The 22,528-nt window shown below is 37.6% G+C and overlaps 1 protein-coding gene across 1 annotated transcript in view; it reads left to right on the top strand.

Annotated features, from left to right (window-relative positions):
• ITGA8 (integrin subunit alpha 8) overlaps positions 1 to 22,528 on the top strand; it is a 114,614-nt gene that overhangs the window by 19,694 nt on the left and 72,392 nt on the right. Inside the window, exons 8-13 of the mRNA XM_063412969.1 lie at positions 1,057 to 1,101; positions 2,535 to 2,578; positions 3,554 to 3,610; positions 3,799 to 3,851; positions 9,307 to 9,512; positions 11,654 to 11,845. Coding sequence (XP_063269039.1) covers positions 1,057 to 1,101; positions 2,535 to 2,578; positions 3,554 to 3,610; positions 3,799 to 3,851; positions 9,307 to 9,512; positions 11,654 to 11,845 — 597 coding nt within the window. The remainder of the gene's footprint in view (positions 1 to 1,056; positions 1,102 to 2,534; positions 2,579 to 3,553; positions 3,611 to 3,798; positions 3,852 to 9,306; positions 9,513 to 11,653; positions 11,846 to 22,528) is intronic.

The raw sequence follows: 22,528 nt of genomic DNA, 5'->3' as shown, positions 1-22,528 counted from the left end.
CCCAATTGTGAGTGGGTTTGAACATGTTTTGCCTTAAGTACAACAGCAAATCAGTAGTTTGCTGGTTATTTCAGCAAGATTATTAACATTCTTAAAATGATGCATAGCAACAGGGTTTGAAGGTTGGTATCTTACTTAAATGGCTTGTTAGGGTTCTTGTTATTTGATCTTAAATAATTGAGCAGAAATACAAAATTTTCCCATTTATGTATTTTTTCATTGCAAGATGATGGATTGAACTTAATGTAATTAAAGACAATTTCAATTTTTATTAGATAACTTCAAATTCAGTTCTGTGGTATTTTGTACAGTACTAAGCAAATACCCAATTAATTCTCACTGATATTTAAAAGATACCATTGAAGTAAGCAATAACAAAAGTCAATTTGAAGATACTATGTAATGAATAGAAAAAATTAATAGAAAAATCTACTTTTTTAGCACTGATCTCTTAAGAATTTTCTTGATACTCACATGTCTCTGCATGTAAGGCAGGTTTTTCTTCACATAGTTGGAGTGGAGAAAAGATTCAGTGGAATTTGAGGGCACATCCTTGCACTGTTGCCCATAGATTTGAAATTTAAGTCCCTGATACAATCCAAAAGTCTTTCTTTACTGTGACAGTAGTAACTATCTCACAGGTTTAATAAAGCTCCGGGAGGTGCTTTTCTGCATCTTTGGAAATCTATTTTCCATATAAAGCTCAGCCAGGACACTCACACATTAGAGTACAATAATGAAGACCTGACTTGTGTCAATAGCTATTAGGGCAAAACACCGTAATACCTGATGGGTTTTTTCAGATGAATAAGTATTATTGATTTAGAAGCTCATTTTTGGAGAAGAGGGATCAATTTCTTATAGATTCAGACCTACCATTTACTTAGTCGTACAAGTGTGATAAACAACTTTTCTCCACAGTTTTAGTATACTCATGTTAGAAAACTTGCATTCAACAGATCCATTGAACAGACAAATCTGATGGTGCTTACATATTTTTTGAAGGAATTTTTTTATCGAGTTGGATTGTGTTTTTTTAAATTTATCTTTAAACAGGATACTCAGTGGCTGCTGGGGAATTTACTGGGGATTCTGAACAAGGTAAGCACCTATGTACTTGAATGAAAACCATATGGCCGTACACTTACTGAGTTCCTTGTTTTGGGTCTCTACATAGGAACATACCTATTATATATTTGAAACACTGATGTGACTTAAGCTATCTGTACTCAATATTCTCAGAGACAATTATTTCCTTAGACAGTATAACATAACAGAATTAAAGTAATGCAAAAATTTGAATTCCATAAGGGGTGGCTTTCTTGAGGGGCTGACCAGCTTTGTAGTCCAGACTCACAAAGCCAATAGGGACATAGTACATTTGCACAAGTAAACCCAGTGCTCCAGAACTGCTGCTGCTTAATCCCTCTGAAGTTAAAGTTGCCTGTCCTGCATTATGAAGGATTCAAAAAATATATAAAAAACGACACTGTTTTGAGGAAAATACTATCATGTATAAAAAGAGGTGCCCCCAGTAATGGAAGGCTATATTTTTGGCTGCTTTTTTAATGCATACTCAAAGTTTTATAATGGATGATTTTGAATCAATATGTCATATGAATGACTGGCACAAAAATATTGCATAGTTGGCTGACTCGAGATTCATCCTGTGTCATGTTCAGGCCTTCCTTAGGACTCTGTTTCCCCTTGAGCAAACACGTTGAATCAGAGGGGAGTACATGATCCCAGTGAGGAACAGAGGAAGGCTAGGTCAGTACAAGCAGGTGGCTGAGGTGCCCTGTTATCTGAAGTTCCTGCTGCTGTCTTCAGATGTAGATATCCTAATGAGGGAAGGTTTACACTGCAAGACTGCAGGCTGGGACTTTGTTTTTTCCTTCTTTTTTCTACTCATTTTTCTACTAGTTGTTTAAGATTTCACCATTGAGCAGAATTACTCCTAGAGGGCAGCTAGGTCTAATGTTTAATGTTTTATTCTGTGGATCCCTTCAATGCCACTCACAAAAATTTCCTTGTAATTCTTTTCGATAGATTGTGCAAAATTTGTCAAGCATTTATATGGCATCAAGTGAAATAATGGATGAGATAAACTGTTGGTAGGCAAAAAGAAAATAAATATTTGTAAGGACAGTTCTGTTTCGCTTCTGTGCTCTAGTATGTGATGCCCTAACTAATTCTCATTCCATCAATACACAGCTGTCAGGTAGCAAACTGAATTGTGCCAAGAACTTTAAAATACTGAGCTATGCTAAGCAATGCTAAACAGAAAGAGATCCATGGATGGGTGTATTCAAAAGTCAGAGTGTAATGTTTTGTGCAAGTAAATGAACTGAGTGCTGTAGTCTTATGAAATAATGGCTTGAAGTGACTTACAGGTCTTTCTGATACAGATCACAAATCAGAATCCTAAGGGGTTTGACATGTGTATCAAGGAAGTTTTAAGTGGTGTGGGATACATGTTGCATGCACAGCTCAGATTGCAGAACCAGTTCACTGTTGATCGTTTATCCTTTCAGAGCTGGTTGCTGGAGTCCCAAGGGGAGCACAGAACTTTGGCTATGTATGTACTGGACCTTCATTTTAGAATTTTTATAGTGAGAAGGCAATTAAGCTATTTGTAAGGTTAAATGCTACATTATATTTTCTGTCTCTTTCATACTTCGAAGCAGAGAAAACTGCCACTGATTTTCCCCCCCAGGCTTATCTGGCTGGGTTGAAATGCCTTTACTGGTTTGGGTTTTGACTAGTAAGCGCCTAGTGCCTTCTGAAGTCTGTTTTCAACAGGCAATCACAACCAGAATTACATGCTCTGAGTCTGATTAGTATCCCTATACCCACCAAGTGTTATCAGACACTCATATGCTCACCCATAGGTCAGCATATTTTTGTGCAATGCTGTGTCCACAGTGCAGAGGAGTCCAAATTCAGATTATTCATACCCAGTGTTTACTCTCAGTGTAAGTGTATACACTGAAATCCAGGTGCAAAGAGTCATGATATGCAGTTAGAAGTGAAGGGGAGAAAACAATATACTTTTGTGGATACAGCTTTTAAATTGTAGGAAAAAAGTTCCACAAGTAACCTGACTGGGAAGAGAGATCGCAGCCACAGACACATTCTCTAGTTTTGTGGACTCCAAATTCCTTGTGTCTCTGGGACTTGCTTTTAATTTTTTAGGAAGAATGTGTATTTGTGTATGTATATATATTTATATATCTGTGTATACTTCTTTATGTTTTAAGTTCATGTTTTCATGCCTAGTCACTGATCAGTTGATAGGCTGTGATTTGCTGTTGTTCAGTGTCCAGCAAGGAAAGGAAATACTTTTCCCTATTTTTTTCATGGGGAACCTGAGGGTCATGAAATCTTAGCATTTTGTTCAAGATCATACAGGAAAACTGTGGTGAGACAGAAAAAGAACTGTTTTTTCTTGGCCACTTGGACCATTTTTCAGTGTGTCAAATTCTTTTGCAGTGATGCCATGCTGTAGCATCTCCATGTGTGCTTGAAACTTTCCTTATTCTTCTGTTGCCAGGTCTCAATCATTAATTCTTCCGACTTGACCTTTATCCAGAACTTCACTGGTGAGCAGGTAATGTCAAGCAACTATGTCATGAAATATTGTATCTCTAGACCATCTAGTTTCCTTAATATAGTTTCAAGAATATTGAATTTTTTTTGTAATAATGACCATAAAAACAAAGAGGATTATCAGTAAAAAACTTTACATTTTATATCCAATATGAAAGTCTATCTGTTTGTTTTTTTTTTTATTTTCAGATGGCGTCCTATTTTGGGTACACAGTTGCAGTATCTGATGTTAACAATGATGGGTAGGTTATCAAATATATTCAGCTCCACTGAACATTAATAAAAGCAGTGATTGATATTTATTAATAAATGTAGGTTTTCAGGTGCTTCATATCTCAAAATGCTTCTCTTGGCTTCTCTGCTTCTCTAATTTTAATTGTTCACATATACTTATCTTTGTGCAGTCACAGTGGCATGAGTATTTGCAGGCCTAGTTTGGGTGAGTATATCTTCCTGAATATTTATTCAAAGCAGCGTCAGAGGAGTGTCCAGAGTCCTAGGAAACAGATCCAGGTAGAAAAACAGTGCATGAGCAGCAGTAGCTACCACAGGGAAGAGACAGATGAATGTCAGAGATTCATTCTCCCTTTCTCACATACAGGAACGTCTTTTCATCCATAGCTTCACTTCTCAATTTTAAAAGCCTTCTAATGTCATCAGCTCCTCTTTCCTCATTCCAGCACCTTGGTTGACCATCCATTTTTATCATCCTGAGGACCCACAAGTGTCTGTGTCCCATAGTTGTTACAGCAGGCACTGTGTGTGTTGCTCCGCTGCCAGGGTCGTGGTACTTGGGGATTGTATCCCTGAGATACTTGGGGGTTTCAGGCTCTGTTGAGCAAAACCCTGGTTAACTGGTTAACGCAAGTCATGTGAAGTCTGATTAAATGTTTTAAAAGAGGAGGAATTTAGTAAGAGAGTATTTATAGTAGCTATCTAGCAAGGAGATAAAGATCCCTGAAACTCATAGACTTGGAAGTCTGCACAAAGATGAGCCAGGACAGTATTTAGAGATGTAGTGTATTCCTGCTTATTGCAAAATGTCTCAAATATGTCATCACATTTTTTTCTTGTGATCATTTCTTGTTAAGTGCTTAAACATAGTGCATGAAATAATTTTTCTGGGCTAAGTCATTGCTTCTCACCAGTGACTAGTGACCCCTTAAAGATTGAGTTTTACAAGAGAAGAGAAAAGTAACAAGGTAATAAAGTATAATTACATGTACAAAACTAAACAGCAACAGCAGAACAAAAGCTTCAGCAGTTTCCACGGTGGCTTCATAGTACTCAAATCTTTCCAAGTTTCTGAGATTAAACTTTGTATAGTATCACAGCCTTTGAAAATTTCTGGTTTTATGTTATACAGAATCAGAATTAATTTAGTCCTACTGATGTATTACAAATGTGAAAGAGTGGAGAAACATTAAGGTGCAATAGACATTTATTAGACTTTCAGGCAACTTATTATTTAACTTCTCACTGAACCAAACTGTTTCCTGTGCAGGTTATTTCCTGTTAACCATAGGGTTACTTGGCAGGTCTCATACTTTCTGTGTACCTCTATAACCACAGTTTATGTCAATAATATAATCAAACTGCTGTTGAGGTCTGTGTGGTCTCCCAGTCTATATCTTAAAAGAAATCTAAAGGCTCTTCCTGAGATCCAAACATCCTACAGAAAACAAAACACAAAAAGCTCTATTGATAAACATGTCTGATTAGATATGTAGTCTGTCTTTGCTGGTTTGCACATATAATCAATAGAAATATTTATCTGAAAGGAAGAGTAAAATAGGGGGAAAAAGCAAAAGGGAAATGAACACTTCAAAGCCACTTAGGCATTTTATTCAACTAAATATGGGGAGGTAGTGGTGGTCCTCATCAGTATGAGAAACCTGATTGTTTGCTGAAAATTAATACAAGATTATTAGGAATGGTGCTTTGCTGTAATAAGACTCATGACATGGCTCAAAAATTAGGCTCATCTTAGGAAAAAAAGCTCTGTAGACCTGACCCAGCAGTTCTGTGGGTATTTCAAAGTGACTCATGCAGTTTTATCTGCACCACATCAGGATTGTAAGCAGAACAGGGAAATTGAAGATACTGCTTGAATCACCTTTTAGTTGCCCATTACTGATAATGATAAATTCATGATGAACCTTAACAAATCAAGCTTTGCCATCAATTTACAGGCTACATTCCTAGTAAAGAGAGAAGAAGAGAACACTTTCAATTTAAGGTGAATCAGTCCAATAAAAATAGTGAAATAAACTTTACTGGTTTGTTGTTGTGTTTGTTTTTTTTTTTATTTGGCCTATATCAAAGCTTTCCATAGTTACGCTTTGACCTCTTGACATTTCCCATATTCCTGTTTTTATTATCTGCAGGATACAAAGGAATGGCACACAGTCTCAGCAGGTGGTCAGCTTTGTGCTTTTTAAAGTTTGGGGGTTTTTTTATCAGAAGGGAAGTAATACTGGCTGGTTACTTTTCTATGTTGGAGTAAAAACTAATATATAATTTATGTTAACTCTTGCATCTTAGTCTTATAATGAAATCTAATGAACCAGTTCAAAATATCACTGCACACTGAACTGCATTTCATGGTTTAATATTACTGTCCAGGGACTTTTGCTTTTATTAACTCATATGACTTTTCAAAAGTAATCTCATCAAACTGAATTTGACTCAGAACTCTCAATTTTGTAAATAAAAACTCCTACAGTTTAAAAGGCCAATTGAAATATCCTCTTTCACCAACAAAAATGTATAATACTAATCACATAGGCACTTAGAAACCAACCAATACACACACACACCCCGTGCCCCCTTAACTGCTTGTTGTCTAAATAATTAACCTGTGGAAGCTGGGAGGCAGAACTGAGTATAAAGTATGGTGAGCAGCAATTGTTTGCTTATTTTACCCATTGGAAGAGGAACCAGAAGGAAGTAAATGAGGATCAGAGAGAGTTGTGCAGCTGACAAATCCTTCCTTTCTAGCTATAGTACACTGCTGTGACAGCACAAAAAAACCCAAATTCTAATCCCAGACCTCTAGAATTGCCCAAGGGAAAGTTCCCTCATGTAGAGGACTTGCTAAAGCAGTGTGCTTTGAGCTACAGAACTCAGCTCTGAAAGAGAAGGGGGAAAATTTACGAGGGTGAGGAAAGGAAGGCCTTGGTGGGGACAGTACATATAAAGACATGGAAGGAAGGCAAACCAAGTGCTGTGGGTGTTCCAGGTGGTTCTGCTGCCCATAACCAGTTGAGAAATAGGTCAGTGTATTAGATGACAGCCTTTCTTCCACCTGTCCCTCAGCAGATCAGAAGATGAGTCATCTTAGTTACCACATTCTGGTCCCTTTTCCCTGGACTGTTCATGCATTTTATATATCATTGTCATTTATTTTAGCAATGTTGAAATTTTACCAGAAAAAATAACCTAGCACTGTGCACTTCTAGCTGGGATGCTGTGCTCCCTGTTCAACAAGCTCCAGCTCCTGTCTGCTTGCCTTCTGTTTCACCTGGTATATCTTGTGTTCTGATTTAGGCTTCTGCTTAGAGAGTTTTAGTACACAATAGATAGTCTGTGTCTCTCTTTTCACCATTTTAGACACTCTAGATATTGCTCTATGGACCAAGGTTTTAAAGGTATCTGGGTATCTATTTACATCAGTGTACTGGGAGTGTTCTGACTCTCAGTGATTTGGTTCCTTATCACCTCTAAAAAAGACTTCCTTTAGTCTTATAATTGCTCATTTGTAAAATATTCCATGGAGACAAGCTCATCTTTTATTTCATGGTCTCTAAAGCACTTAACTCCATGGGGTCCCGATGTATTGGGAATATCTGGACTGTGAGGTACTAAAAGAGTAATTGATGATAGTGCTACTGTGTAATGCTTTTAGTGCATGGGATTAGTAAAATAACTTATTTTTAAAAGAGCATTCATGATTTTGGTTGTTGCTGTTTTTTCATGGCAACCATTTCAGTTGATATTCTGTCCCAAGCACAAACATCTTCCATTAGTGGAGGAAGAGTTTTATTGTTTAGTGTGAAAGGAAAATCCCACCTTTGATGTCAAGTCAGTATTTGCTTCCTTCTTTTTTTAGTTACTTATGCCATAGGGTAAAATCTAACATAAAAAATAGGACAGCTGTACCAAACTGACCTGACATTTGGAATTACACTTTCCTTTATGGAAACATACTGTAAAACTTAGTAGAAAAAAAAGTTCCTAGAAGTATTTTGTCACAACTTATAGAGTGTGTAAGTTCTACAATGTAGTTGTTGGTTTTTTTTCTACATGAAATAATCTGTGCTAAATTCTTAGAATCATTGTATACCTCTGTGGTAAAATAGTAGCTGAGCTACTGCTGAATCATACAGCTTTTTTCATATCAGGATTAGGAAAAACAAGGTAGTGCAATTTTACTATTTGATTTGCTAGTAGATAAAGCCTTATATTGGAAATATGATGAATTGAGAATAAAAACTTTTTTTGTAAGTTTTACAAAGCTCGAAAAGATTTTTACATTAGAGCAAGAGAACATGTTTTCCAAATTAATATTCTGGGATCAAGTAGTCCTAGTTATTTGCAGTAACAGAATTCTTTATTACAGATGATCAATATCCATTGAATATAATGCAAATTATTTTATTATAAAGCCTTGAGCAACTTTCAGCAGTTAATCTGATACTATCATTTCATATCTCAGAATAATACATTAAGAACACTTCTGCTTTTTACGAGTCTGTCAATCACACTTTTTATTCTTCACAGTTCATTAAAGGATCTTTTTATTCCCTCTAAATAAATGTTGGTAACATGTTTTGAAACATGATTATTTAGAACAACAACATGCAAAATATGCTTTGATCGGTCTGTGTTCTTTTACTGCTTCTTCTTGGAGTAGCATAATGGGCAGAAAGTCTTTCCGCTATAAGCATCTTATTTTTATGATTTGATGATGTCTTTTCTCTTTAATTGTCTGTAAAGAAAATCATATGAGCACTGCAACTACTTTTATACCTGGTATTGAACATAAGTGTTTTCAACAATAGAGCTTTGGCTTTGTCTTCCAGTTTCTGTTTGAAGAAGTGATGAGGCATTCTCTATTAATTGGTGCTCTACTTGTGTTTCATGTATGTTACTCAAAAATCTGTTGTAAAGTGGCAGGGCTTTTTCCTTTTAGTCACTTAATGATGTATAAGTTGCAAAAACTAGATTTTGTACTAAAATTTTTCACTGGCACTGTTAGCAATACAGTTCTACAGAATTTGTTCTATTGACACAGATTCACTCTTAGATTCCTGACTTCAGCATCATCAGTTGCAAAGTGTAAGTTTTCAGTGTCTGTTGTGGATATGAATTGAAGTACAAGAAATTCCATTTAAACCTAGAAAGAAACATTTAACCCTAGAAAGGCTATGATGATGATCAGACACTGGAAGTAGTTGGAAGTAGGTTGTGGAGTCTTCCTCCATGGAGATGTTCAAAACTGGGCTGAGTATAGCTGTGGACAGCCTTCCCTAATTGACCATGCTTTCACCAAGTGTTTGGACTTGGACTCCAGAAATGCCTTCTTGCCTCAGTTAGTCTGAGTGTATGATAATTATCAGCTTCCTGTTTAGCAAATGTATAAACTGTGTTTTTTACACTCAGTCTCTCAGTGACACTGTTTTCTGTTTGTTCCAGTTTAGATGATATCCTAGTCGGTGCCCCTCTTTTTATGGAACGAGAATTTGAGAGCAAGCCTAAAGAAGTTGGGCAAGTTTATCTGTACCTGCAAGAAAGTGCATTCCTCTTCCAAGATGCACAAATTCTGACAGGCACTGAAGTGTTTGGTAGATTTGGCAGTGCGATCACACACCTTGGAGATCTCAATCAAGATGGATATAATGGTAATTTGTATGTAATGGGGTATATCTCTAGCACTGAAATTACGAATGCCTAAGCAGCAAATATCATGTCTGTGCTGTGCTGGAAAAGGTTTTTAACATATTTAAAATCTATGAGAATTTACACTAATGCTAATTAAACTGATATTGAAATCCAAATGGTGAAAAGCTAAGCAATAAGAGGGCAGTCATATTGACTACAATGTGGGGTTTTTTACTAAATATTAGTATGTTTATTTGAATAAAAATACCTTTTGTTTTATAACTCTAATAACATTTAATTACTTAGATAAAATGTTTCATTTTTTTAAAAGCAGAGTTATTCTCAAATGCTTGGAAGAGTTTGATAATTGAATGAGGTTCAGTACATGGAGCATTTTGTCAATAATGAAAGAATTGGGCAAGTACAGAAGTACTGTTGTGGAATCAGCCTTCCACCAGTACTTAAGTATTAAAAAAACAGGTGCATAATGGGTTCTTTCTCAGATGCTTATATAAGCACATGTACACAACAAAGTGTTCATGTAAGTTAACTGGCAGCCCACATTCAAGCAAACAGAACAACTAAACTCACTGCTTGATTACCTGAGAAAGCTGAGATACCTTGAGCACCTATAGTTAGCCTCCTAGGCATGTTGAGTAGCATCTTGGTTTTCGCTGGATGCATTTCCTTGCTTATTATTTCCAGGGTATTAGGGATCTTCAAAGCAGGTATCTCTTCATCTAGAACACCAAGAAGTTTTTCCTGGAAGAGCTGTTTTGCTCTTGTAGCCTTTAGAATAGGTTTCCACAAAGGAAAAATTAATGAACCTTGCTTCTCCTTACCTCGAGGACTGTTGTTCACAATGCTTTAGCCACTAGATTTTAGGGCAGTGTCCTCATTGTGGGGTTGCTGTGCAAGAGATCAATCATGTCAGGAGTCAGAATTGCACTGGGATTCAGAGTGCGTGCAATATGAACACCATCCTGTGGGTAGAAGCCACTGGATTGTGACTGCTGGGAGTACCCTCACTGACTTGTCCTGGAATCCCACCATGGAGTTCAGCACAGCTGAACCTCATGGTAGAGAATTCCTGTTTTCTACCTGTGAGCAATAGCAGATACCCTCAGCTACTCTGGGCAGGCAGTGTTGGTCTCCCTTCTCTCCAGAATTCAGATGAGGTAGACAGAAGGCATTTCTTTTTTTTTCTCTGCCGCTTTATAAAGACTAAGAAGAATCTGGAGCCAAAATCTTCTGTTTCATAACTGAATATGCCAGTCATAGAGTTTTGGTGCCCTTCTGCTTTAGAGTAAAGCCACAGAGTCCAGGTGCTCAATTCAAGTTTAATGAAGAAGTCCAGCATCAGTTCCTAGATCAGAACCCAAACATGAGAGCTATAGATACATATCCTTTATTATTTCCTATTGGCTAGCTCAGCTAGTGCAGCTATTGGAGCTCAGTCTACACAATATTGTCTCCATATCCTGTGCACAGAAACTAAGAGCACTCTGAGTTCTGCTTCTTGGATATATCACCTCATTTTTAAGGATTGAACTGTTTAATTCTGTAGTGCCTGAGGCTTCCTGTGAAATTCCTGACTCAGTACTATTCCTATGTCTCAATAAAATGATAAATTGGTATAGGTGAAAACATGATATTCCATTGTTCTCTTTTGCATTCTAAAGCATTGGATATTTGAGGGGGTGAAGTTTTTTGTCTATGTAGCATATGTTATCTGGAAAAAGAAAATATGTTTTATCTAACAGCTGCTCCTTATTAACTAGGTGATAGATGAAATCAAAGAAAATTTGTGCCTGTTTGAAAACACAGGAGTGGAACCAGGCATTCATTAGATCTTGGTTTATTAAAGCTAATTAAGCGCCCTGGAAGTATGTAGAGGAATCTAATGTGGAGTGACTACTCAGTATAATTAAATAACCTTTTAATAGGATTTTATAAGCTTCTGTCTTGAAAGTTTGACACAGAAAAGACACTCTAACATTTTGTATATTTGCGTTTAAACTAGGATACATACAGAAGTACAGAATATTGAAGTTCTTGCATGTTTGTAGCAGAAGCAATTTGTGTCTTATTTTCCTGCAGGAGTTAATTTTTAATTGTGTCTGTTCTTTTCTCTTTTTTTTTTTTTCTCTTCTCACTGCAGACATTGCTATTGGTGCACCATTTGCAGGAGAAGACAGAAGAGGGAAAGTGCTCATTTACAATGGATACAGTAATGGGTTAAACCCTAACCCTTCCCAGGTTCTCAGTGGAGCCTGGGCCTCACAGTCCATGCCTTCGGGATTTGGCTTCACTCTAAGAGGAGACTCAGATGTAGACAAGAATGATTACCCAGGTAAGATTCTTTGCAGTAGAAAGGGAATTTCATACTTCCATTCTCTGGTAAATGTATCATGCCTAAACTGCTCTTTTTGGAAGGCAGAGGTCAGAATAAAAGATGGACATTTCTGGACAATTCTAGTTTGCTTTCCTGAGAGTTAAAAACAGACAAAACAAATACTCCCTTTCCCATCAAAAGACATGATCAGAAAGTCAAGAAAGGGCTTAAATAGTTGCATTAACATAAAACATGTGAAGTTTACAATAAAAAGCTTAACCCTTTTCCCCTACTTCCAAAAATTGAATGGTCTCTGCTTATTGAACTTGTAGGGTCTCCTTCATCCTGGCATTCTTTCTTAATTAAAAACATGTTGCATTGTAGAAGAAGGGATTGATTTGGTTGTGTTTCTAAGTTGTTTTTTGCTGACCGAAGAGACACTGAGCTATATATAGTTAATGGCTTTGATTGCATTACAAAAAAGCAGAAAGAATGCAAATTGCTTAAAGCAGCTCTTTTATTTGGGCCTTTCCATTCCTTTTATGTTTTCATTTTGCTATATGGATTCTCCCTTTTTAGGTTAGCTTTGATTCTTCCTAATGAGTTTACCTGACATGTATTCACATTTATCAAGTTAGTAACATTAATTAAGCTTTTTCAGGGAAGCATTTGTTTTTTAAAGAATTTTTTTTCTGCCATCTAAGTAGTCTGAATGCAAGTGTGCTTGTATTTACTCTCTCTCATCTGGAAACAAATCTGTTCTGTTTCTTTTCATTGCAATTCAGAAGCCTTAGTAACCGTGTGTAGTAAAACATCATATTTTCTTACTGTGAAAGGTTCATCCACAGTAAAATCCTAACAGTCCATGCTTCCCTGACTTACTAGGAAATCACTCTTATTAGCCTGGGTTATTTCAAGGCTAGAGTTCTTAAAAGTTGTACTGTTTCAAAAGTGAACATTGTAATTTTTCAAAGAGACAAAAATAGGATCTTTTACCTTTTTGTGATGGATTATAAAAACCTTGAAAGATATATCTTTCCAAAAGCAGAAGGCAATTTCTGGAAAGGGGTGTTTACAATAGAAATTACAGTTTTACAAACAGAAAAGCTGACTGCCGAGTAATAAAGTGAGGCTATCATGAGACTAAAGTAAGAAGATCCTTAGCATTTGAGAGAAGAAAGGGCTTTTAAACACTGTTCTGACTTTTTGTTTGCATATTGTTGATGTTGCTATTAATAGTCTTTCATTGTCCATGACTAATGAGGTTCCCTTGGACAACAGAGCTCTTTATTAAAGTTTCAGCATTTAAACATTTCCTAAAGCACCCATAAGGCCCCCAGCAAAACCAAAGGAAACAGGATATTGCATTCCTGACATTCTAAGATTGAAAAGATAGAGGGAAGGGAGAGATTTTTTGACTCACATAGAGAAGAAAGAAGAGTAGGAGTCACACTGCTATATACTTTATGTGGAGCATCTTTTAAGCTAATTTGTGGAAAGCTTGGGTGATGAGTCTTGATCTTTCTAAATGTGCACTGAGGAATTGTACTATAATTGTGAGTCCTCTGTTTGTCATTGTTGCCTCCAACAGGCATCCTGCCTGCAGAATTTCACATTGTGTTATCAGCTTATTATGTGTTAGATCATTTGGTTTTATTACAGGAATTACCTAATTTAAAAATGAAAACAAACAAAAGAAACACCACCCTGAATTTACTGTAACTAGCTTTTCCCCTGGATAAGCAGTCCACAGTACTGGTGAAAATATCTCAGGAAATGAGAAGAAAACCCCCTTATTATCAGTCAACCACCTCTTCCTTAATTCATGAAGATCTGGAGCACAAAACAGAGCTCTAAAAATAGTGCAAGCATGGCACAATGTTAGCACAAAAATAGAGTGCCTTCCTATGGGAAAAGGAGAAAAACAAGAAAGGAAATAATATAGGGAAATGCAAGCCTAGGACAAATACGCTAGGCAATGAAGTAAGTAATCCTTCTTGTGTCAAAGCGCTTTTCTTCTTCGCCTCCTGACGGAAACGCTGAAGGGCAGCCCTTGTAAAAGGAAGAAACAAGGTACTGAAATTGGAAGGATTAGAAAGGAAGTTTTATTTTAGAGAAATGAAGTCTTGCTGTCTATAGAAGGTCTAGAAAATTAGCCTTTAATTCCATGCTTCCCAAACTATTGTTTGTGCCTGTGATTCAAAGAGGGTTGTGAAAGATTAGGGAAAAAAAAAACCAAAAATTTTAATTTAAGCTTTCTAGTGTGTATATTCTAAAAATAAAAATGTAATAAAATCAGGTTATTCTGACTTAACACTCAGACATTCTGTTCTCAGAAGTTCTGGACTGGGAGATGAGACACAGCTGTAATGTCTGAGTGCAGGTATAATGATATATTGCCACTGTCTAAGGTGAGATTCTCCAAGTATGTAGCTCTTCTATGGCTAGAATTCACTTATTCAAGACTGACCTGTATAATTATAGCTGTGCTTGTATAATTTACTCAAGCACTTGTGCCTGACATTGTTCATGAGGCAGGCATATATCCATGCTAGGAAATGGGAGTCTGAAACATGGGAGTTACTCTGCCATTTCATTTCTAATGCACTATACAGCATTTTTAGAGCTTTTAGAGGTTCAGGCCTTCTTTAAATAAGACCATAAGGTAATGTTTTTGGAGCAGGTCACTGACCCAGAGGACAGAAGATACCCCCTGTTCATATGGCTTCTTATCACAGACCACTGAGCATCATCCTGGGATCATGGATCATCCTGGTACTGACCCCAGCAACCAGTGCTCTTTGATTACAAGTTGGGTAATACAGTTCCTAAAATGTGAGGGTAAATTACAGTCAAATTTTTCTCCTTTTGGAAAAAGGTTAAATCCCCTCTTGCCTGGGAGTTCAATTCAGGCTGAGATCTATGTATTAGCCTTCTGGAGAAGAGCAGCCATTTGGTACAGGAAGTAATATCTTCCTCTCTTCATCCAAATGCCAGTATAAGCTCAGGAGCAGAGAAGGCAATAGGGAGCAGACCAAGACTTCCCTACTACACAGAGCTCTTCAAATCCCTCAGCTCTCCTGTGCATGGAGTGGTTTCTCTTTTCTCTTCTTCCTGCAACTCCTGGCCACCGAAGGGAGAGTCTCCCCCACCCCCCCACTTTCAGGGCTTCTTTAGGAAAGGCATAGAAATAGTCTCTTGTACCCCATGACCCCAGTTTCATAATAAATTTGGGAGGAAACTGATCACAGACAGGTTTAATGGTGGAGTAGCAGGGCAGACAAGGAAGAACATAATACAGCCATACTGATAGAGATGAAAGACCTGTCTAGCACCATGGCATATTTCCAACGGTGATAGATATGATAGATATCTCAGGAATTGTACAGTTGTTGTGATATTTCCCAAAATATTCACCCAGCATTAACCAATTAGAATATCAAGGTGGCCCTGAGCCAGAGATGGCATCTGCAAAATTAGTATCGCTTGACAGACATTTCTTCCATGAATTTGACCAGTCAGCTGTAGAACTCATGCAGACTTTTGGCACATGCAGAGTTTGTCAAGGAACTCCACAGCCCAGCTGAATGTTCTGTGAAGAAGTAATTCTCACTGTGTCCCATTCAAATCCTAAATGTTCCACTGGATAGGTTCTGGTTCTTATACTGAATAGACAGTGAACAGTTCTGCAGTCCATCTTTTTCCACCACAGCCTTCCAACATACTTCCTCTGTCAGCCATGTGTTTTAGAATGCTGCAGAAGGAATCTTAATATATTTACTTGTTCTTTGTGCAGTGTAGAGTGGCACACCAGTTCTGCTGTACCAAATGATTGTTAGGTCTTGCCACCACCACTGCCTCTTTTCCTCTTCTCCATATATTTTTAGGTAAAGAGCAGCTAGTAGTTTATGACTTGTGTCTTGGTGAAGTATTGCTTCTAATAAAGATTTTACCATTGACCTGGGTTTCATACTTGATCAACATAAAAAAAAGAGCTGTATCTTCTCTACTGAGAAGAAAAACAGAATTAGTACTTGAAGAAATAATAATCCCAAATGTTTTTCATTGCTATCAGTAACTATGTTTACACAAGAAAATAAAGTGAGCCAGGAATGTGGTCTGGCCTTGAGGCTACATGGCACAGCACAGCTCATTATCATCAGCTGAAACCACTGAAACAGGATGGCAGCACCCAAACTCCCTTTTGTGAACGGTCTTTGGCCCAGGTGATTCCTCAGACCCTTCCCAGCTGCTATCTGGGAAAGTACTAACTTGCACACGCTAAAATCACAGTTTATCTGTATTAACAACACAAAGTTAATGGACAGTATTTACACAGTGCTCAAGCTCCTGCCCTGCCTTCATTGCACAAGCACGGGTACAGACAGACAGACAGCTGAATAGCTAACTAGTCAACATCATACTTAAAAATGGAACTTTCTCTGGTAGGGTCAGCATGCAGACAGAACAAGAAGGCTTTTCCTTCTTGTTAGCAGTTCTTTGAGTGTAATGACCATCTGTCTTCAGCTGTCCTGGCACAGATGTTGTCACTGTAACAGTAACAGACCTCTCAGCATTGTGAAAATATGGAGATTTTTTAAACAGGGAAGACTTGAGTTTTGTTACTAAGTACAACCTTTGGTTTACATCTCTGCAGCTTTCCAGGGAGGCAGTTCTGTAAATTGCATCATACTTACAGACACTCCAGATGTTATGTACCCAGAACTGTTCCTTTATCAGCACAGACAGGAGTGATAATTTGGTAGACTCTGCTTGCAGGCTTGGAGGCAGTGGGAAACTTTCAACCCTGGGAAGCAGCAGAGGCAGAAAACTGTGCTGATCATCCTAACAGCTGTGTCGCTTGTGCAGCTGCCCCCTCTGTGCTTGTGTTCATCACCTTCTGCCCCAAATGGAGAGTTCCTCCTCACCTAGCAGGGTTGCAATGCCAAGCAGTGGTGATGGTGGTAATTAATGGATGGATGCTCCTTTCTCTGTAGTCATGTAAGAGGAAGAATCTGATTAAACTTCGTAGTCAGATAAGACTAGTAAAAGGAAGCAGGTTAAGTATATCAGTCAGATAGATTGTGCCAAGCCACGATGTGCAGCTTTGCCACCCTTCTAAGCATGACACTGACAAGCTTAGTACCATACTTATCTGAAATACTCAGTATCTCTCCAGTACACAACAAGTACCCAGTATTTGAAGGAAAAGACCAATTGTTCCTCCTGAGGTACATCTACACTAGTAAATAAAATATGCTGTCTTTGGTTCTGAACTATCACTGAACGCTGCTTGTGCACTCTATCAAACTCACTTCTTGCCAAAACAGAGTTGCTGCATGCTCACTTCTGGAGTTATTGACTGGCATGAGCAAACTGCTTTAGGGCTATTTTAATGATACCATTACAGATAGTAAAGATACAGCATACAGGTACATTCTCTGCCACTAATTTACTAACACTGATGCAATTGTAACATCTTTCAGGAGATGATCTATTTCACTGTTTCCTGACAACTCATGTTCTAAGGTCATATTCAAAAGAAATATACAAATACTAGTTTAATGTCATTATTCTGGATTGACAGTCATTAAAAAAGTAAATGAGATTAAAGAAATAAAGGAAGTGATAGGATTGAAAAAACATTTAAAAAATGGTGTTTTCCCATCAATTTAAGTGCAAATACAGTGGTAGCTGGAATTCTGTGCAAGATTCTTTGTCGAGGTGAGGACATGGCTAAGCAGCATTGTGCTGTGTCTGAGACCCTCCTAGTGAGGGCCGTAACACAATTTATTTAACCATGGGATTCTCTGTAACAGCAGCTCTACAAGGTTTGCATAAAGATATTCTGAAATACCTGCCTCAGCACAATCTTCCTGCCTGTCCTGTGCTGGGACATCTGGGATGCATAATAACATCTTTCAAGGCAACTTCCACTGTCCTGTAAATCTTGGGCTTTTAGGGCCCCTTTGCTCCATCCTGAGCTTTGTGTGTTTTATCAAGGCCTGGAGCAGGGAATGAAGCAAAGGCATGCATTTTGAATTATAGCTTATTTTATTTATAATTTTATTTGTCTTTTTCTATTAGCATAGTTCAGTTTTCATAGGAACAAAAGAAATCCATAAATCTGTTTAATGGGAAAGAAATTTGTTTCTTTTGGCTTCTGGGCATCTGTTCAAAGCTGGCCCCACTGAGTGCCTGGAGTCAGTGATTATCTAGGTGATGATGCTGCACTTCCAGCTGGTTCATCTATCTGTACAGGGCTCAGACATTTGTAGGCTGTAAGGTTTCCACCCTCACATTTCAGCATATGTTCAGTCACTTGGTGGCTGATTATAGCTGAGCAAATAGTTTATAATGAATAACTTACTCAAGTCATTAAACTTGCTTTCTTCTTGTGGCATATCCTCCCAAAGACTGGGATTTCTTCAAATATGTTTCTGAATCAGAATGATTTAACTAGTTTCTTTTAACAGTGTGGGTAGATTCAGAACAGTGCTTTGGATGAATTCACTGTTCAAAGACTGTTGATTAGTTAATTGCTCAAATAAATTATGCACTATTGTCTCTGCTCCCTGCCTGTTTAGATGGTTGTGTAAGTCTTCCTTATTAACTTAAGAGAGTCATTCTGGAAGCAGTGCCCCTGAAGCTTCATCTTCAAGGTATCCTATTTTAGCACAAACACAGCTGTTGGCCTGTTCTTTTGGTTGTTCTTTATAGTCAAGCCTTTGTCAGCACAGGGAAATACAGTATAGTATAAAGGCATCTTCATGCCTTGTTATTTTGGAATCAGTTATAATCGTAAGAATATCATAGTTAGTTAGAATATCATAGTATTTAATATCAAACTACTCTAGAAACATTTTAAGAAGGAAAGAAGTGTAATAAGAAGACAAAATTTCCACAGAACTTCAGTAATCCAGTCTGATCTTAATAAAACAAGACTATTTAACAGCTGCATCTGCTGAGTACATTAACTGAAACAGCAGGAAGAAAATCCTCAAATTTCTTTCTGAGAGGCAAGGGTTCTTCAGATTAATAAATTTTTTTGAGAACAGTAGGCATTGTGCCAACAATATTACAAATTGGAATCTAGTGATGATTAAATTATAAAGTTAGTCCAGGAGATTTGTAGAAGACAAACAAATTAAATCAATGAGAAGCTGCATCTGCTCTGGTAAGAGGGGACTGCTATGTGTGGGAGCCAGAACAATGGCTTGGGTTGTGCCAGCAAATGCAAAAAAGCTGAAGTTGTTCTACCAGCTAATTATTTTTCCACATGAATAATCAGTCAAAAATGTAGTGACAAGCCAAGAATTGTGTACAAATATGTTGATTTTGTGGGAAATTATTATCTCTGTAATTTATAGGTATGTTTTTCTAAAATTCTTTGCAATATTTTATGAAATCACAGTATTGTGCCCACTAGAATGTAAGAGTAAAGCAATTGATCCCAGTAAGTAGTGTTTTACTTAAGTGATAAAGCATTAACTGTGCTCTTTGGGATTTTTTTTTGTAATATAATGAATAATATTATTGTATTGTGAAAAGGATTAATTTAGACAAAAGAGAAGCATTGATATGAAATAGCCTTACGTGTTATCTGTAACAGACCTGCTACCACAACGGTTTAAAAACAGAGAAGGATTAAGGTAGCTGAGAATGACAGGACTAGAAGAAAATGACTCTGCTTTGAATGATGGCTGTTTGTAGTATTTAACTAAAATTCTTGAGTAAAGCTGGTTATGCTGGACAGACTTGTGTCCTTTACTATAGTCAAGCGAGAGGTGATGGTCATTTAAGGCATTTTTTATTCTGGACCTTTCCTACTCAGATTTGAGGTTCTAATGCACACTGAAATCCTAGAAAACAAATAGACACATGTTTGTGGGCTTTTTTGGCACCTACTCTGATGAGGAAAATAAAATCAAAAAAGCTCACTAAGATTTTTTAATAGAGTTTACGGTTAGGTGGTTTTCTTCCTTTTACAAAATTTCCATTGGCACCTGTACTCAGATAGAAAATGACTGGTTTCCAGTCCCTTTTTATACTATACAGTGAGACTGACTGACTGCATGAAGTTATATTTAAAGCTGTCAACAAGTCATCCTGAGTCCCCAAAGTTAACTCTTTCCTGCCTGTTTCCTGGTAGAGTTGCAGCGGGGAGGTGACTCAGCTGTCGTTCCAGTTTTCGATTTCTGACAAGGGTTTGCCAGTTCTGTAGTTGTTCACTGGTTGTTTTTCTTGGCCACTGTCCCCTGTGTTCCGATATGAGACACCACGTCTTGGCAATTTCTCTTGGGATTGCTGGACAGGCTCCAGGCGAGTGTGGGGTGCTGAATGTGATGCATGTTCCTTCCTGCTCAGACTCCCTTGAGGCTGCATCTCTCAGAGGGAATGGGGATGACCTTTAAAAATATGAGGGAATCAAAAAATTTTCTCGAGTTAATAAGTGAGTATGTCTTGTTGAGACTGGAAGAAGGACTTAGTTGATCTTCCTCTTTCCTTCACTTGGTTAAAGGTTTAGTGAGCATCATGGCAAGTTTCTGCCCTTTATCACACAATGTTTCAGGTTTGGCACAGTCACATGGCAGAAGGTGCAAGGGAATACACAAGCTTACAAAATCTAGTGTCCCTTTCAGTGCCATCACCTTAACTTTATGGTGATTTTATCTCAGAAAGTAGACTTCTTGCACCAGACAGCATCTTAAAACCTTTCTCTTCAGAGTAAAATTTAAGTATTTGAAATAAGCATAGGATTGTTTAACTTTGTGCAGTGCCCCTTCATTTAAATATGTCCCAAAGACACTTTAAGCATTGAGCTCTGTGAACTCCACCAGTTGGGACTTTATTGCATACAAACTGCAAAAAATGTGTCTTAAAAATGGAAGTTAAAAATTCCTGTGGAGTCGCTCTGTGCTTGTTTTCTTAATTTTTGCAATGTGGTTGTGACCCCACAGCTCATTTATTTCTCAAAAGCAAGGAGGCAGGAGGAGCATATGGGTTCTGCCACCAACCCTTCCTTAAAGATCTTGGCTTCTCTGCAGGTGAGCAGCTGATAGACAATCTTGTCAAAAAGACAACGTAGGCAAAGTGGTCATTTAACTAAACCAGTGAGGTCCCTCATCATCTCAGAAACATGAAATACAAGAAAAGAAGAACTGAGGACATTTTCTGATTCTTATAGTTCTCCATCTTTGTTTTCATGTTTTAATCTCAGTTTGAAAAAATCACCTCAGGGATGCAAAGGAGTAAAGATTTTCATAGGCTTTTGTTCAGGCTCTCTTTGGAAGGGTTCTAAGGAGTTAAGCTGGATTTTTTAAGCTGGTTTCTTCTGCTCTGTAATTGCTTGTTAAAACCTTGTTTTTCAGCTAGTGACCTTTGCATCAGTGACATCGCATGAGTAGCATTAACAAGAATTAATAAAGAAAACTTCTATTTTTAGGAGGGAAAAGTTGCCAAAACTCAGAACATTTAGACATTTCATGCATTTTTTTCATAGAAATGATTAGTAACTTTTCTTCTATGGAACACTCAGCAAATTCAAAACTTCTGCTTATAAAAGTGCACCGATTGGATGTGTATTCAAATCTCATTCATTTGTAGCAACATCAAAAATGATTTTTTCCAATTATGAGTGTAGGAGTTACACCCGACAAAGCAATGAAAAAAGGAAGAGTGAAATTACTGCTCTGTAGCAGAACAAGACAAAACAAAGAAAAACCCCCAATTAATCTCCAGTGAATGCTCTGCCTGAATATATAATCATTTTGTCCTTCCACTAGATTGTAGAAGTTACTACTGGCTATAAATATGGGGGTCGGGGGGGGAGAAGTGTGCTGTGGGTTGCATATTCATTTCTAATTCTACTTTCTTTACTCAGTAGTTTCACTCATTCAAGCTGTTTGGATCAAGAATAAGCATGGGCTTAGACCAGAAAACAAGTGACATGTCAGGGTAAAAGTAAGACCTCCAAACAAGAACAGCATGAGCACAGTCTTGGCTGCCCTTAAAGTAGTCTTAAATAGGGCTTTTGTGGTGGTGCCATGACTGAGGATCCTCCTCCTATTTGCTGTGTCTCCAAACCTTGCTGAAGTGGCAGTGCAGAAAGACTGCACATGGAAAACCAGATTTTTGGTGGCTGAGACCTATATTTGCTCCTCTAGACCCGTCATCCTTTGTCTTCAAATAAGCTGAGCTCTTGTCCCAAAAAAACAGGATTTAACCATTAAGCAGATGTACAAAATACTCTTCAATGTTAAAGTGGGGATGCCAAGATAGAGGGGACCTTTGCACAGCAGTACATACTGAAATTGCATTCACTCACACTAGTGAGGCCAGCTATGTCTGACAGACTCATTTTCTCACCTTCAGATTCTAACAGGCTACATTTTATTAAGCTTACCCAAGTTGTGTGTTTAACTTTTATTTTTTAATGAAAGAGCATATTATGAAATCATCAGTAGGCCAAGATCTGAATAAGTCTTGGATATCTACCTGTTTTGTCTCTCATAACATAACCCTGAAATGTTTTGAGTTATCAGGTCTGGTATGAACCAGTACGTATCCTAAGTCAACTCTGTTATAGAATTCACAGCGTCCAGCTGGGAAGAGCAAAACAGAAATGCTTTCCATCTTGTCTTTCACTTTCTGTTCATAACATAATGTTTATTTTTCCTTCAGAAGCAACAAACAGAAGAA

The sequence above is a fragment of the Prinia subflava genome, chromosome 1 (assembly GCF_021018805.1).
Source record: "Prinia subflava isolate CZ2003 ecotype Zambia chromosome 1, Cam_Psub_1.2, whole genome shotgun sequence".
Classification (NCBI taxonomy): Eukaryota; Metazoa; Chordata; class Aves; order Passeriformes; family Cisticolidae; genus Prinia; species Prinia subflava.
This window is presented reverse-complemented; position numbering and strand designations above follow the sequence as displayed.